This window comes from Leucoraja erinacea, chromosome 15 (assembly GCF_028641065.1).
Source record: "Leucoraja erinacea ecotype New England chromosome 15, Leri_hhj_1, whole genome shotgun sequence".
Classification (NCBI taxonomy): Eukaryota; Metazoa; Chordata; class Chondrichthyes; order Rajiformes; family Rajidae; genus Leucoraja; species Leucoraja erinaceus.
In genome coordinates, this window is record NC_073391.1 from 39,130,526 (window position 1) to 39,148,986 (window position 18,461).

An 18,461-nucleotide genomic window follows, 5' to 3' on the forward strand; every position below is an offset into this window, starting at 1 on the left:
AGGCAGGAGAATGGGGTCAGGAGGGAGAGATTGATCAGCCATGATTGAATGGCAGAGTAGACTTGATGGGCCGAACGGCCTAATTCTACTCCTATCACTTATGACCTTATAAAAACCACACGGTCATGGGGAGAACGTACAAACTCTGTACCGACAGCACCGGGATCGAACCCAGGTCTCTGGCGCTGTAAGGCAGCAACTCTACCTCTGCGCCACCGTGCTGCCCGCTATTAGTCAGCTTCAGATCAATGATCATGTGTACCGGGATGCAATGAAATTCCTTGTCCGCCTGAAGATCAGGGTCAACATGGCAGGTTCAGTAATGACAAAAGCAGCAATAAGCACATGCAAAGCTGCAGAATGGTGCATGATTGTAGTGGGAAAATACAGTGCAGTATCAGAATAACTGAACGAGGGAGAGTTATGGGGAACGGTACATGGCAGCACCTTTGGAAATCGGGTGTGAAAGAGTCGCGCTCACCCTGAATGATCCTCACACGGTTCCATGGATTCAAAGTGCCGAGAAGTGCCTTCTGAAGAAGGGTCTCGACCCGAAACATCACCCGTTCCTTCTATCCAAAGTGCCTGAAGAAGGGGCTCGGAATATTAAGAATGAGAAATCTCTAAGCGGTCTGGCTGTCCACTTTTTTTTTTTTTGTTCACCCTGCTGAGCTTGTGCAAGAGTCTCTTCGGTCAACTATTCCCAAAGTGAGGGAGACCATTTCCGATCCTTGGGTATTGGCTCATGGTCGACCTGCCAACGTGTAGGATCTGACTGTTTGATAAATAAAGAGTTGCACCCAAGGTTTTAGAACAATGAACATAGAACAGGCACGGCGGTAGAGTTGCAACTTTACAGCACCAGACACCCGGTTTAGATCCTGACTACGGGTGCTTGTCTGCGCTGAATTTGTAGGTTCTCCTCGTGACTTGCATGGATTATCTCCCAGATCTTTGGTTCCCCCCCCCCCCCCCCCCCACACTCCAAAGACTTACAGGCTTGTCGGTTAATTGACTTGGTATAAATGTAAAATTGTCCCTAGTGTGTGTAGGATAGTGTTAGCGTGCGGGGATCGCCGGTCGCTGTTAACTCGGTGGGCCGAAGGGCCTGTTTCCGCGCTGTGAATCTACACTAAACTAGACAGCGTTACATTTTCTCATATAGGCAACAAAAGAAGGATAGATTGAATGAATGTGCAACTTACGGGCTCCTGAAACCATCCATGCGGGAAGAGCATCCCTATTACAGCAGTGAAGGTCGAGAAGAGATAAAGTACTGAAAATTGAAGGAGGTTTGATATGACATTGAGGAAATGCTTAGTGCAGGCAAAACAGTAGCCAGTGAAAACTTAAATGTAAGATGATTAAAGGGCATTTTAATTTCACACATTGAATTAGCCTGGGATTGTGTTTGGCATGTACACTGTGGGCTGAAGGGCCTGTTCCTGTGCTGTACTGTTCTATGTTCTATGAATAACTAGAATCTGCTGTGCTGAGAGAGGGGTGAACTAGTTTAGTTCAGAGATACAGTGCGGAAACAGGCCCTTCAGCCCTCTGTGTCGACCTGTGATCGCCACACGCTATCACTATCCGACACCCACTAGGGGCAATTTACAATTATTCCAAGCCAAATAATCTACAAATCTGTGTGTCTTTGGAATGTGGAGAGAAACCGGAGAAAACCCATGCAGGTCACGGGGAGAAAGTACAAACCCCATACAGACAGGCACCCGTAGTCGGGATCGAACCTGGGTCCCTGGCGCTGTAAGGCAGCAACTCTGCCACTGCGCCACCGTGCCACCCATGCGGCTTCATTAGCTACCTTTGACAATTAGGGATAGGGGAGTTCATGCAGGTGAATGAGCAGGTTAGAGTGTGGATTGAATTGGAGTGTGCATACAGAGAGGCAAATCACCACAATCGCATGTGGATTTCAAGCCAACAATGCCACCTCACATAATATTCACCATCATAAATGTTCATCGCCACTAAGCAGCTGAGGTACTAAGTCCCAATAATTGTAATGTAATTCTAATAATTCCAAATTCCAATAACAAGCACAAATTCTTCAGTTCAGTTCACGATGCGAGCAAATGATACCCCCATTTGTGGTATCAGTGAATCACTGAATATAGAACCAAGACGACTGATTAAAATATTCTTACGAAGCATTAATTGAGCATTTGTTTGGAAACAAGATGATTCCGAGTCCCCGTTCCTAATCGTAGAGACGTGGAATGATTTTGTTTCCAGAACTCTTTCGATTTGTCACTCAAAATATGTTGAGGCAAGGAACTGCAGATGCTGGTTTGTACCAAAGATAGACACAAAAGTGCTGGAGTAACAACTCAGCAGGTCAGGCAGCATCCCTGGAGAAAGAGAATGGGTGACGTTTCGGGTCGGGGCATGTCTGAAGAAGGGTCCCAAATCTGTGTGGGAGGGGATAGTTGTGGGAGAGTCTAGGACCAAAGGTCAAAGCCTTAGAATTAAAGGACGTTCCTTTAGGAAGATAAGGAGGAATGTATTTAGTCAGAAGGTGGCGAACATGTGGAATTCATAGTCACAGAAGGCGGTGCAGGCCAAGTCAATGTATATGTTTAAGTCAGAGATAGATAGATTCTTGATTAGTACAGGTGTCAGGAGTTATGAGGAGAAAGCAGGAGAATGGGGTTAGGAGGGAAAGATAGATCAGTTCTGATTGAATGGCGGAGTAGAATTAATAGGCCGAATGGTCTAATTCTGCGCCTATCACTTATGAACTGATGAAGTTATGAAATGTCACCCATCCTTTTTCTCCAGAGATGCCCCATGTCTCACTGTATGTCTATCTTTTGGTACACACAATATGTATTTACTGTAGGGGCTAAAAAACGTCCTCAAATTTCTTGCCTTCATTTTAAATTCTCAACGTTAAAAGGAGCGCTGATTATTTATTCATATGGCACGGGTATTGTTGGAAAGGTCGTCATTAATCACCCAACTTGAAGTTCCCTTGGGAAGGGTTGCAGAACTGCTGCCTGTTTTGGGTTGGACTTTCAGAGATGCAGCGTAGAAACAGGCCCTTCGGCCCACCGAGCCCGCACCAACCGGCGATCTCCGCATACTAACACTATCGCTATCCTACACACACTAGGGACAATTTTACATTTATACCAAGCCAATTAACCTACAAACTTACACGTCTTTAGCTCCTGGAGAAAACCCCTGTAGGTCCTGGGGAGAACGTACAGGCGTAGTCGGGATTGAATCTGGGGCTAGACTCTGACGCTGTAAGGCAGTAACTCTGCCGCTGCGCCACTGTGCCACATATATAAACGACTTTATAAATGATAACAATGTTGACGTGCTTTTGGGGGCATCATGAAGGCACTTGGGTGCTGAATGAAGCTGCATGCAGCTAAGTGGAGAGAACCTCCCCTGTGCCTCGCAGGTCATGAAATGCAGTAGCCAGTCAGTCTAGGTGTTTGCTGCAGGAAGACAAGCCTCTGCCCTGCTCAGTAGTAACTTTGCTGGTGCTGTGGTGATGCTCAGAGTGTTGTATTGTATTGTATTCAAATTTATTGTCATTGTCTCAATTTGAGACAACGAAATGAATTTCCCTTACAGGCAGTATCATTTAAAAAAAAAATCACAAAAAAATAAATTAATAATAAATAAATAATAAAAACATATTAAAAATAAAATTGAAATTGAATTTAAAAAAATTGTTGGTGTGGGACCTGGTGAATGTCAAGGGTGATGGTTTCAGCAATTTTATCGGGAAAGGAAAGTGTGTGTAGTTTGGCACTAATGTTACTAATCAGCCATTGCCTGCATTGATTGATTGATACTTTATTATCACAAGTGACCAGTCATAGCAACATTCTTTGTTTTGCGTACACTGTGCAAAATATACAAAGAGTAGCCACGTATAAAAGTTACAAGTTGTAAAGTTGCGTGTTCAAAGTAGTCCCAAAGGTCCATCTTTGTTCTCCGCCTACCCCCCTCCTTCCCTCACCCTCCCCCCACACCAGGCCCCTCTTTGTTCATCCAAGCCTTGTTGCATCCAGGAAGAAAGGTCCCGACCCGAAACGTCACCCATCATTTTTCTCCAAAAATGCTGCCTGGCCCGCTGAGTTACTCCAGCACTCAGTGTCTCTCTTAAATAGATTCTGTTTGTCACAGAGTGGACACAGGCCCTTCAGCCCAACTTGCTCATACTGACCAATATGTCCCACCTACACTAGTCCCACTTGCCTGCATTTGGCCCATAACCCTCATAACCTGCCCTATCCACGTACCTGCTGAATTGTTTCTTAAACATTGTGATCTTTATTCTCTTTATCTACTTCAGGTAAAATTTGTGAGTTGTATACTTCTGGACTTGGTTAGCGGTGGAGCTACTGTGTTATTACTCAGTGTTTGACCTTGAAGTCATCCACTTAGAGTCGTTTCTATTTTGCCTATGAGGCCCGTACTGGCACGGTGGCGCAGCGGTAGAGTTGCTGCCTTCTGGCGCCGGAGACCCGGGTTCGATCCCGACTACGGGTGCTGTCTGTACGGAGTTTGCACGTTCCCCCCGTGTCCTGCGGGATCTTCGGTTTCCTCCAACACTCCAAAGACGTGCAGGTTTGTACTGTGGGTTAATTGGCTTGGTGTATGAGTAACATTTTCCCCAGTGTGTGTGTGTAGGATAGTGCTGGTGTGCGGGGTGATCGCTGGTCGGCGCGGCCTGTTTCCGCACTGTATCTCTAAACAAGACTAAACTCAATGCTTTCAGACAGCGTTCAATTTGGAGAAATGCCAGTTCATGGCTTGAGGGAAGGCGGTAGTGCGCAAACAGGATTTCTGTCCCGTGTTTGGGGAAACCGGTGCAGCTTATTTGTTGCTAGGTGACAACAACTGCGATCGGCCACTGGCTCGGATCTCACAAAGGAGCCGTTGCAAAAAACGATTGAGATCAGAAAAGCGACCGACAGGCTGAGCATGTTTCATTCAGTTTTAAAAGGAGTCAGCAGGAAACATTCTGCTGGGGGATACTCTGCAGGTCGAGCAGCATCTGTGTAGAGGATCCGTCAATGTTTGCCGGTCCAAGCCCTCCTTCGGGAATGGGAATGGAGAAGGTGGATGGAGCCAGTGATAAAGACGGGGAGGACGGGCAGATCGGGGCAGGTAGGGAAGGGAGAGTGGTGTGGTTAGCAGATTGTGAGGTGGAGGGGGACAGAGAGATGGAAGGGGAGGGAGCAGACAGAGAGATGGTGGGAGAACACAGAGGGAGGGGGAAGAGAGATGGAGGGAGGGATGGAGAGAGGGGGGATGGGACGGAGGGAGAGGGAGGGGGGGATGGGACAGGGAGGAACAGAAAGGAGGGGGGACAGAATGCAGGGGGGAAGGGACAGGGGGGAGGGACAGACTAATGAGGTTGAAAAGAAGGAACATAAAGACTCCCAGTGGTAGGATCTGATAAGTAAAGAAAGTGATAATGGGAACCATTAAGAGGCTGTCCCACTAACACAACCTATTTCACGACTTCTGTCGAGTTTGCCCTTGACTCGCACTCGCAGCCAAAGATCCTATAGGATCTTTGCTCGCAGCATGGTCGTCAAGAAAGTCGTAGGAAATCGTAGGTAGGTCGTAGCAGGTCGTGATCCTAGTCATAGGTGCTCATGGCATCAAGTAGGTCGGGACGCGGATAGATCTACATCTCCGAATACAGATTTGAAAAATTCTCTTTTAAGGGGCCTTCTCTTCTATTTCTACTTTCCACTTTCTCTTTTTCTTTTTTATTTTTTATATACACACTTCACGTTTTTCTACTCTCTACCATCTATTTTTCCACTTTTTCCTCTGTCTATTGTTTTCTTTTTCTTGTCTTGCTTACTTCCTTCTCATAACATAAAACTATAGGTTGTACATAGAATGGATTACGGTATTACATAGTTGGCACCTAAAATTAGGTTCCACTGTACTGTTTTGTACTGTATTAACTTCTAATAAAATAGACAAAACAAAAAAAAGTAGGTCGGGACGTTTTTTCAACATGATGAAAAATGTCCACGAGTAAAAAAGGTCGTGAAAGTGGGACAGGCCCTTTCGGGAAGAGGTGAAGGGTAAATGAGACCAGAACCATAGCCAGATAGTCGAGAGGACGGATCCTATCACCCAGGCATTTTGTGTCTATCTTTGTTGCAACTTGGTTTGTTTATTTCTAAATATATATTTTTTAAAGTCTAGACTCAGTCAAATATTGTCTGGTGGCGCGGGGCACATGAACATCAATCTGGCTTAATAATTTATTGCCTTCTACATTGCAAGCGACGACATGCAGGGGAGAAAAATTAACTCGAATTACTGCTGGAAATAATTATATTTAGAAAACTGAACATTTCCATGGCACAACCTGGACCTGTGGAGAAAGAAACTTAATGTTCGGGCCAGTCACCTTTCATCCTTGAAAGGCCAAGATGCACGGCTTTTTTTTTTAACTAAGTAAGGATCCGTGGACAGAGTAGGGCTTGGGGCAGAGTAAACACTGGGCAGGTTTGGAATAAGGCAGAGGACAGGAGATATTCAATATAAATGAGGGGACGTTAAATGGAACATGAATTAAAGATGATGCTAACGAGAGCTGTGAGCTGTTATAGCAAAGCAAGCGAATCGAAAGTGGAAACAAGGAACTGCAGAAGCTGGTTTATACCAAAGATAGACAAAAGGTGCTGGAGCATCTCAGCAGGCCAGGCAGCAGCTCTGGAGAATACGGTTTGGGTGATGTTTCGGGTTTATTTTAGTTTAGTTTATTGTCACGTGCACCGAGGTACAATGAAACGCTTTTTTCACTGTCTGCAGAATGGCCGCGACCCGAAATGTCGCCCATCCATTTTCTCCAGAGATGCTGCCTTAGTTACTCCAGCACTTTGTGTCTGTCTTTGAACCAGTGGAAAGGATTGAAAGGGCGGTAGTGTTGATGGTTCCTGGGGAAGCAGATTGTTCTGTTTGCTGTTATACTAATCAGGCATCCTCACTGCAAATACTTCCTTGAGTTGCAGTCATTCTGGTGTCGGGACAATTTGGATTTTTACCAAAGCCAATTAACAATTCTTACCAATCCAATTAAAACATGTTTGTCTTTGGAGTGTGGGAGGAATCCGGAGTTCCTGGAGAAAACCCACGCAGGTCACGGGGAGAACATGCAAACTCCGCGCAGACAGCACCCATAGTCAGGATCGAACCTGGGTCTCTGATGCTGTAAAATGCCCCTGTCCCACTTAGAAAACCTGAACGGAAACCTCTGGAGGCTTTGCGCCCCACCCAAGTTTTCCGTGCGGTTCCCGGAGGTTTTTGTCAGTCTCCCTACCTGCTTCCACTACCTGCAACCTCCGGCAACCACCTGCAACCTCCGGGAATCGCACGGAAACCTTGGGTGGGGCGCGAAGTCTCCAGAGGTTTCCGTTCAGGTTTCCTAAGTGGGACAGGGGCATAAAAAAGGCAGCAATTCTACCGCTGTGCCACCAAAGTCTCGTTAGTCTTGTTGCAAGAAAGTGACCTATATGATTTCCCCCCGTACTAACAACGCCATCTCAGTGCCAATAGATGTGTGATTTTGTTATCTTCGATTAATATCTGTATGTTTCTCAGTCTTGTATAACTTTCCCCACAACATCTCAGTGACACTATTCCCTCGCGACTGAATGATAAATTCAATCGCATCTCTGTTCCAGAGGGAAGATCAACAACATGTCTCCAGTGGAAGTGGGACAAGAAAGCTCAGCCGTTGTGCATGAATCCAGTGAGGTACGTCACAAGCAGTAAAGCTACTCAGTATCGCCACTTGTATGCAGTCTTCCCAATTGTTAAGAAGCCATTTTAGAATACAAAGTCTGGCGTGTTTCTCAGACCACTGGTGCTTCCCGTGTTGTATTCACACTGTGCCATCAAAGAGATGAGTAATATGTTGGCATAAAACCCCACGTTCATGTCTTCCAGCTCTAATGACAAAGAATAAAGAACATTATTTCATAAGGTCATAAATTCTCGGAGCAAAATTAGGCCATTCGGCCCATTAAGTCTACTCTGCCATTCAATCATGGCTGATCTATCTTTCATAGAAACATAGAAACATAGAAACATAGAAAATAGGTGCAGGAGTAGGCCATTCGGCCCTTTGAGCCTGCACCGCCATTCAATATGATCATGGCTGATCATCCAACTCAGTATCCTGTACCTGCCGTCTCTCCATACCCCCTGATCCCTTTAGCCACTAGGGCCACATCTAACTCCCTCTTAAATATAGCCAATGAACTGGCCTCAACTACCTTCAGTGGCAGAGAATTCCAGAGATTCGCCACTCTCTTGTGTGAAAAATTTCCCTCTCAACTCCATTCTCCTGCCTTCACCCCATAACCCCTGACACCCGTACTAACCAAAAACCTGTCAAATTCCAGTAGTCTGAAGAAGGGTCTCGGCCCTGAAACTTCACCCATTCCTTCTCTCCAGAGATGCTGCCTGTCCCACTGAGTTACTCCAACATTTTGTGTCTATCATAGTGAGAAGGAATGTTAACTGAAAAGATCGATAAGACATTGGACATAAATGCCTAGACATAATAGGACAGTCAAAACTGCGAATGGGTGTATACAGGATATAACATATCTAAAGAAGGTCAAGTGAAAGAAAACAGCATGGAATAGTGGTGCTTAAGAAGAACAATCTAATGCAAGAAAGAAGAGAACCACAAAAATAGCACTCCATGTAGATTGAGTAAACATCGTAAAGAAAGTTTTGATCATCCGAATAAGTAAAGTCTACAAGTCACTAAGTAGTGGAAAAGAATCACGAAAGAAATTTGGAGACGCCATGATCATATTGAATGGCGGTGCTGGCTCGAAGGGCCGAATGGACTTCTCCTGCCCTATTTTCTATGTTTCTATGTTTAAGATATTGGAAACTAAAATAGCCAACAACGTAGGAATACAACAGAAGCTTTTAAATGATTGTAAATGTATATTTAGGCAAAAGGAATTATGAACTAAATATTTGCATATGATTTAATGAAGGGAAGAATCGTAGGTTTATTTAGTGCCAGAGGACTGCATGATAAACTGCATGCATGCAATCCTAACCACCAGGGGTGATGGATTATTCAGTGTCTAGACTATACGGGTCCACCATATAGTCGGGTCCACTTGTGAAGCAACTTGACCCTTCCCTCCAAGAAATGACAAGGGGTGACTTGAGAAGAATGACTAGGAACTTCTTATCGAGTCCACATCACAAGATTAGAAATTGTCCAGCCAGAGCTGAGCACGCTCCTCGGCATCTGCATACAATGGCATCTTGCTCTTCTTGTGCTCCTTGCGCTTCTTACGCGTGGTGGAGGAAAGATTGGTGGAAACAGGGCCGCGACGTGAATGCTCTTTCCTTGACCCCACTGGGAACTAATTGACCACAAACACAAGGTGTGCTTAGATTGGAAATTCCAACGTATCTCAAGCGAAAAGAAAAGCAGTTCTCTTGGCATCTGAAGTGAATGCAACACTTCTGTTGTCTTCTAACATTGTTGGCTACTCTATTTTCCAATGTTTTATTCTGAGTCATCAAAATAAACTATTTCCCTGACCGATGAATTTAACTGAAAGAAAAAATGAACTAAAGCACATATTGTAGGCTTAAGGGGCCTGTCCCACTGTACGAGGTAATTCAAGAGTTCTCCCGAGTTCTCCCCTGATTCAAGCTTGTGTAATGTACGTAGCAGGTACGTAGGGGCTCGTACGAGTAAAAAGTAACAATTTTTTTAATCACAAGTATTTTTTTACTCGTGGACATTTTTGAATTGATTCATCACAGTGATGAAAAAAAGGCACGAGTTTACCGGATTTCCCGAGTACCTATCTTTACTCGTATGAGGCGCTACGTGACATTCACGAACTCTTAAGTACCCGCTACGTACATTACATGAGCTCAGGAGAACTCTTGAATTACCTCGTACAGTGGGACAGGCCCTTTAAAGAGTCCAGGAGGTCCGGGAGCTCGCTGGTAACCATTAATTCTTTCCTAATTACAGCACACCAGGAGGTTGTTCGGCCCAATGGGCTCATGCTGGCTCCCAGCAAAGCAATCCCATGGGAATGCCTAAAAGGATAAGAAAGATTACAAGGGGAATAGAAAAGAAGTGGGGGAAATAAATCACGGAGGGCCAAGAAAATTTGTGTGCTTAAATTATCAAGGAATACATAATAAGACATTAAATATTTTACGAACACATCAATAAAAAATGTCAGATGGCAGTAGAATAATTAAGGGTTTGAAAGAATTATGCCATAGGCAACAACCGGAACAATACTGAAAGATTAAATCATTATCTTGCTTCAATATTTACCCAGAAGGTCGAACATTCAGACATTGTAATAGGAAAGGAAGGAAGTGTGCCCTTAAAATAAAATAAATAAAAGGCGATATAGTAAACAAGCAAATCAACCTGGAAGATAAAACCGTTGTCTGCATTGATTGCAGCCATCCATTTTAAAAGAATCCCAAGGAAGAGATTATTTCTGCATGTTTTGTGGTTATGTATAAAATGATGTACGCCAGAGGGCTGGTGGATACCTAATGCGACTCCTACATTAGGACGAGGAACAGAACATGTTCAGGCAATCATTAACCAGTCAGCTGAGAGGTAGTGGAGAGAAAAATAATGTAATTCCCACCCAAGGATCGAACAGAAGAACATTGAGTGTCAAAAAAAGTGTAATAATGAATAGAGAGAATGGATTTCAAAACTGCAGATGCTGGTAAAATCGAAGGTAGACACAATATGCTGGAGAAACTCAGCGGGTGAGCGGCATCTATCTGTCTGAAGAAGGGTCTCGACCCGAAACGTCGCCAATTCCTTCTCTCCGTAGACGCTGAGTTTCTCCAGCATGTTGTGTCTACCAACCTACAAATCTGCACGTCTTTGGAATGTGGGAGGAAACCGGAGCACCCTGAGAAAACCCACGGAGGCCACGGGGAGAACGTACAAAACACCGTACGGAAAACATCTCTAGTCAGGATTGAAACTGGGTCTCTGGCGCTGTAAGACAGCAGCTCTACCACAGCGCCACTGTGCTGCCCTAGGTGCAATTCTGGATGTAATTTATCTAGAATTTCAAAAGGTTTTCATAAAGGTAACCCCCAATAGACGAATGAATGGCATCACGCAACCAGAGATTATTTGGCAGAATGGGTCTTAAAGCAAAGGCAAAAATTGTAGGAAATACTCAATGGACGGAGAGAGTTAATACTTCCAATCGGTGTCCTTTGATCTCATGGATTGCTGGTTGATTTAAAGACTGACAGCAGGGTGGGAGTAAAGACTAGCTGTTCACAGTGGAAGTGGCAGTGGTGCTCCACACGTACTAAGGAGAATGGTAATATATTATGTGAGGGCATTAATAAACTTGTAGAATTAGCAAGTAATTGGGAAATGATCAACACAGTTAAATGAATGCTGGGTCGTTTTCATTGTTAGGTCGAAAGAGATTACATTTCTTGCATCTCATATTCCGCTTGGGCTGCTTACAACCCAGTGGTATGAATCTTGATTTCTCTAACTTCAAGTAACCCCTGCATTCCTTCTCTTTCCATCCCTCCCCCCCCCCCCCCCCCCACCCCACGTCGCACCAGGTTCCCGTTCTCAACTAGCAAACAGCTGACAGCCTGTTTCCTTTATCATTGTTACTTTTTTGCATATCTTTCATTCATTTGTTCTATGAGTGGTGAATCTCTGGAATTCTCTGCCTCAGAAGGTAGTTGAGGCCAGTTCATTTGCTGTATTTAAGAGGGAGTTAGATGCGGCCCTTGTGGCTAAAGGTATCGGGGGTATGGAGAGAAGGCAGGTACGGGATACTGAGTTGGATGATCAGCCATGATCATATTGAATGGCGGTGCAGGATCGAAGGGCCGAATGGCCTACTTCTGCACCTATTTTCTATGTTTCTATATCTCTCTACATCACCATCTTTATCTCTAGTTTCCCTTTCCCCTGACTGGTCTGAAGAAGGGTCTCAACCCGAAACGTCACCCATTCCTTCTCTCCAGAGATGCTGCCTGCCCCGCTGAGTTACTCCAGCATTTTGTGTCTATCTTCAGTTTAAACCAGCATCTGCAGTTCCTTCCTGCACATTTCTTGCCAGGTGAGACTCTGAACCAATGAATAGCAGATGGCGGTTTACAAGAAAAGTGCAGGAGTGCAGGAGTAACTCAGTGGGTCAGGTAGCACCTCTGGAGCACATAGAAAGCTGACATTTTGGGTCGGAACTCTTTTCAGACTGATAGATTTAGATAAGGAAAGATGGGAGGTTACAATTCAGACGATGATTTTCAGTCGAATGATTCGGGCAAACCAAACCATACTGTGAACTCATCCAATAGTTTCTTCAGTTGATGGAATAATCCAAAATTCTTCAACTCAAATCCAAAAGGAATAAATTCTATAGCTAAGATAGGCACAAAATACTGGAGTAATTCAGCGAGTCAGGCAGCATCTCTGGAGAAAAGGAAAAGGCGATGTTTCGAGTCGAGAGCCACCGAGTTACTCCAGCTTTTTGTGTCAATCTTCGTTTTAAACCAGCATCTGCTGCTCATTCCTAAAAATTCTATATCTAATCCAGCGGTTCCAACTCCGGAAATGTTTCCCAGAATATGTTGAAGCAAGGTCTCATTCATAAAACTGAAAAACGCACATTTGTGTTTAGTTTAGTGATGCAGCGCGGAAACAGGCCCTTCGGCCCACCGAGTCCGCACTGGCCAGCGATCCCCGCATGTTAACACAACCAACCCGACACACTAGGGACAATTTTACATTTATATTAAGACAATTAACCTACAAGCCTGTACGTCTTTGGTGTGTGGGAAGAAACCGATGATCTCGGAGAAAACCCATGCAGGTCACGGGGAGAACGTACAAAACTCCATATAGACAGCACCCGTAGTCGGGATGAAACCCGGGTCTCTGGCGCTGTAAGGCAGCAACTCTGCCGCTGCGCCACCATGCCTTTGGAGAGGAACAAGTCCAGAGCTGTAAGTTTGACGACCTTTCAGGCTCTTGGAAGATGTTTCCTTCTTTGAAATATCCTAAAGAAAGAAAAGATGCAACTGCTGGAGCTGCTGCCTCACAGTGCCAGAGACCCAGGTTCGAGACTGACCTCGGGTGCTACCTGTGTTAGCACGGTGGGCCAAAGGGGCTGTTTCTATCCTGTATCTCTCTACGAAACCAAACTGATTCAATATTGCCGTATAAAAGCAGCATCTGTGATGACACAGAATTCCTGCACACCATGCTCAGATCATGAACCTGCACACACAAGATAGTTCACTAAGTCACAGCGGCCACAGTAAAGAAATAATGCAAGGATTATTTTAATTCCCTTTTTACCAAATGTGAAAACTATAGAAAGATGGTCACTTGGGAAAAGTTACAGTGAATGCCAGACAATTACTGTTGATAATTTCATATAAAGATAAATCCAGAGGGAACTATCAATTCAATGGGAAATCCATAGAAATCTTTATTTGAACAGAATGGCTGAATTCCAGGACTCTCATCTATAAAAGGCACGTTTTCCCAAAACATTGGAATGGTTCCCATCACTACTCCAGAATTCTCTGCCACAGAAGGCAGTGGAGGCCAATTCACTGGGTGTTTTCAAGAGAGAGTTAGATAGAGCTCTTAGGGCTAACGGAATCGAGGGACATGGGGAAAAGGCAGGAACAGGGTACTGATTTTGGATGATCAACCATGATCATATTGAATGGTCGAGCTGGCTCAAAGGGCTGAATGGCCTACTCCTGCAACTATTCTCTATGTTTCTACTCACTAAACCATGTTAGCCGTGTTACACTTTTACACTGATCACGACGTTACTGTAAGCATTGCTACCAAGTGGAGTGGCTTAAGTCTGTATTTGGGGCCATTGTTTGCAGGTAGCTTAAGGTGGGAAGTAGGCATGCAGGTGCAGCAGGCAGTGAAGAAAGCGAATGGCATGTTGGCCTTCATAACAAGAGGAGTTGAGTACAGGTTCAAAGAGGTCTTTCTGCAGTTGTACAGGGCCCTAGTGAGACCACACCTGGAGTATTGTGTGCAGTTTTGGTCCCCTAATTTGAGGAAGGACATTCTTGCTATTGAGGGCGTGCAGCATAGGTTCACAAGGTTAATTCCCGGGATGGCGGGACTGTCATATGCTGAGAGAATGGAACGGCTGGGCTTGTATACTCTGGAATTTAGAAGGATGAGAGGATATCTAATTGAAACATGTAAGATTATAAAGGATTTGGACATGCTAGAGGCAGGAAAGATTTTCCCAATGTTGGGGGAGTCCAGAATCAGGGGCCACAGTTTAAGAATAAGGGGTAAGCCATTTAGAACGGAGATGAGGAAACACTTTTTCACATAGAGAGTTGTGATTCTGTGGAATTCTCTGCCTCGGAGGGCGGTGGAGGCCGGTTCTCTGAATACTTTCAAGAGAGAGCTAGATAGGGCTCTTAAAGATAGCGGAGTCACGGGATATGGGGAAAAGGCAGGAACAGGGTACTGATTGGGGATGATCAGCCATGATCTCATTGAATGGCAGTGCTGGCTCGAAGGGCTGAATGGCCTACTCCTGCACCTATTGTCTATTGTCTTTCCACAGGTAACTTAAATAGCATTAAAGAGTTATATTTACAAAACTTGGGACTTGAAAATGGCGCCAAACTGGTTACTATATATCGTCTCAGTGTAATGCCTCTATACACTTGTGCTGTAACTAAGATACCTATCTAATATGTATCTAAGTGCTTATGTATAGTGATACTCGTACTGAACTGTATACAAAAGTGAATTTCTGTACAAAGGTACATGTGACAAAGTACCATACTTAAACCAATTTTCTTAAACATTGATTTAAAAACACAAAATATTTGAATTCATTCTTTGAACCTTCAGGCCAACAGCACTTGGTGGGTATTTTCTGCTTTGAATCATATCAAAGAGGCCACACAAGGAAGGGAGAAAGTTAATAGAATATTCTGATTGAATTGTGTGAAGGGAAATGGGAGGCGGTGCATGTGGGGTATAAACAGTGGTGTACATTAATGGTGTGTGTGTGTGTTGGTCATTCAATGTGGAGGGTAAAAGCTCAGATATTTTATCACTAATTTAAATCAATGCGTCAGATCCTGAGGGCATTGGGATGAAAGCAAACTAGCTAGAGAGCTGAGAGTGAAATGGACCATGTGTCCTGGCAGGTCAGTGATAGCAGAAGGATTTTGTGCTTGACAGTGCTAACATGAGGACATGTATTTGTGCTATGGACCCTCAGTCTCGCCATGCCCTTAAAGTGGATCTCAATAGTGGACAACTCAATACTAGGGTACTGTGGCGCAGCGGTAGAGTTGCTGCCCTACCGCGCCAGAGACCCAGGTTCGATCCTTACTACGGACGCTGTCTGTGTGGAGTTTGTACGTTCTCCCTGCGTGGGTTTTATTTGGAATCTCTGCTTACAGGATCATTGGCTTGGTATAATTGTAAATTGTCCCTAGTGTGTGTAGGATAATGTTCATGTGCGGGGATTGCTGGTTGGCGCGGATCCAGTGTGCCAAAGGGCCTGGTTCCATGTTGTATCTCTAAACTAAACAAAAATTAGGTGCAATTGACAGTAAACAGATAACTCACTTGACATACAGGTTCTGCGGTTAATTGGCTTTGGTAAAATTGAAAAATTGTCCCTAGTGTGTGCAGGATAATGTTAGTGTGTGGCGACTACTGGTTGGCCTGGACTCGATGGGCCAAATGGCCTGTTTCTGTGCTTATCTCTAAATTAATCATCAAACTGCATTTGATGTCCTAGCAAAGATATCAAAAGGAAAATAGAACAAATAGAAAGATATGCAAAGCCAGATATCTTTCGTTAATTTGTTCGTGTGTATCTTTTCATATCTCTCGTTTCCCTCTCCCCTGTCAGTCTGAAGAAAGGTCTCAACGAGAAAGGTCACCTTTTCCCTTTCTCCAGAGATGCTGCCCCACCCGCTGAGTTTCTCGAACATTTTGTGTCTAACTTCGATGTGAACTGCATGTACTGCAGATCCTTCCGTCCTACACACGCTTTGAGTTGAGTCTGGTTGCAGACTGGGATGGATTGGGTTGCTGCTGCTGGCGTGGGCGCCGGGACGAAGACGTGCTGTAGTACACATAAACCGACACGCGTTGTGCAGGTTCCCCCCCCCCCACCCCCCCCCCTCCCCACCCCGACTGAAAACAGCCGTGCACGACGTTGTGAACACACTGTCCTGCACTGGTCGCTCGCCTGGATTCGAGCTTGCTCACAAACCAAAAACGCTTTAAAATAAAACAGCGGTCTGAGCTGTTTGCACCAGGACGTGCAGAATGCAGGGCGGGCTTTTGGAGCTGTCGTGTAGGTAGCTCCATTTACAATACTGCATCGAAATGGGTGGAACATTTGAAAAATCTCCTCAGTCTGAAAAAGGGTCTCGACCCGAAACATCACCCGTTCCTTCTCTCCAGAGATGCTGCCTGGGTTACTCCAGCATTTTGTGTCTATCTTCGGTTTAAACCAGCATCTGCAGTTTCTTCCTACACACACACACACAACCTCCAGCTAATGCCAGCTGACGCGGGTAGATCTGAGCCCACAGAGCCGAAACAATGGTCAATAATTTATTTTTTTGCCCACTATCAATTTCCTGCAAAGACGTACTCTCCGGGAAGATAATCCTTTGTCTGATTCATTTTTTTTTCGCAGAGGCAGCAACTGCACCTGATCTGTGTGTGTGTGTGTGTGTGTGTGTGGTTTTGTGAATGAGCTGCGCTGGGAGGGGCGTATTGTCACCAGAGATGATGTCAGGAGCTAACATGAAACTGCAGCGCCCAGGATAGGGTTTTATTTCCAAGCGCGGCTTTGTTAGATTGGTTGGCGGACAAATCACGGGCTGCTGACGGAATAGATGTTCCCACTGGACTCCGGTCACGATTCAGCCCTGATCCAAAGATGTGCTTCAACTGCGGAACCCAGAGTAACACGTTAACCCATTAGTCATCCTGGTTAGATGGCTTTAAGAGCAACCCGGCGCCGCTGGCCATCACCACACAAGTGTTGTTGCAGGATCTCGCCGCGGACTCCCCTCGCTCCGGGGCCAGCAAGGCGGCAGCAACAGCAACAGCAACAGCAACAGCAACAGCAGCAGCAGCTGAGGGCAGGCTCGCCGGCGTTGCATGGCATCACCATGTTCTGCTTTTGTCTGCAGAACTCCCTGATGAAGCTGCAAGCTCTCGACGTCGATCTGTGCTCGGCTTTTACGCCCAGTCCGGATGAAAATCCCGCGACACAGTGTAGCAAGGAGCTGCCTCGCAACGGGCCACCGGACGAAGGCGGCAGCAGCGGTGGTAAGATATTACACATCTCTCCGACCCACTCTCACTGCCTCCCGGTTACATTTCGTTTCCGTAAGCAGCTTTCTTCTTACCTGCTCCTAGCTAACAATGGTAATAATAAAGCCAACCAGATAATAATAATAATAATAATAATTCTACATTTTCCTTGACCTGCTCCCCCTTTGATGTCTCGTTCTCACATCTTACACTTCCTTGTCTCTATCTCCCTCTCCCCTGACTCTCTGTCTGAAGGAAGGGCTCGACCCGAAGCGTCACCCATTGCTTCTCTCCAGAGATGCTGCCTGTCCACGCTGAGTTACTCCAGCATTTTGTGTCTTCAATCTTGTACATTTCCTTGATCACCGTCCGCTTTGATATTTCCTTTTTCACACCTTGCATGCTCTTTGCACCCTTCCATGTCTCTCCTCTCTCCGCTCACTCTCAGTCTGAAGAAGGGTCTCGGGCCGAAATGTCGCCTGTTTATTGATTCTCTCCAGAGATGCTGCATTTGTGTTTCTGTCTGTGATATGTTTTATTCTTGTATCTGGAACGGTGTGCAATAATTCGGAAACTATGGCACATACATACTGTGTAACAGATCTTAAATCCTCTGGAAGAAAAACTGGGCAGGCAGATGGGCAGGAAGGGCTTAGAGGGATATGGACAAAGCTCTGGAAGGTAGGACTAGTATAGATGGGGCAAGTTGGGCCGAAGGGCCTGTTTCCGTGCTGTATGACTCTATGACGCTCCAGAGGCTTTAATTCATGTCCGTTTTACGTTCAATTCGTTTTACCATTAATAGAAGTGCAATTTAAATTCCCCCTCGTTATTATAAGCAAGGTTTGCTGCATTCTCTTTCATTTTTGTACATTGTCTTTGTTTTGTCAGAACACAGCATCATAGCCCCTATCATTGATTTCAAATTAATGCATCAGCAAAGAGATGGTGATGGTGAGTACATTTTCACACTTTCAATTAAAAAGGCACTTTTTTTAAGATCTGCCCTTTAAACCAGCCGTGACATTCCCTTCGAAGATAGACACAAAATGCTGGAGTAACTGAGGCAGCATCTCTGGAG

General features: G+C 45.1%; 1 protein-coding gene across 8 annotated transcripts in view; it reads left to right on the forward strand.

Moving 5' to 3' along the window:
* fam13c (family with sequence similarity 13 member C) overlaps window positions 1-18,461 on the forward strand; it is a 102,162-nt gene that overhangs the window by 46,214 nt on the left and 37,487 nt on the right. For 4 of the 8 annotated variants that reach the window (XM_055647230.1, XM_055647234.1, XM_055647235.1 and 1 more), the window contains 3 exons: window positions 7,698-7,770; window positions 17,257-17,395; window positions 18,272-18,334. In XM_055647230.1, coding sequence (XP_055503205.1) covers window positions 7,698-7,770; window positions 17,257-17,395; window positions 18,272-18,334 — 275 coding nt within the window. Of the gene's footprint in view, window positions 1-7,697; window positions 7,771-16,765; window positions 17,396-18,271; window positions 18,335-18,461 lie in introns of those variants that run through there. The other 4 variants (XM_055647232.1, XM_055647228.1, XM_055647233.1 and 1 more) reach the window with 4 other exon arrangements.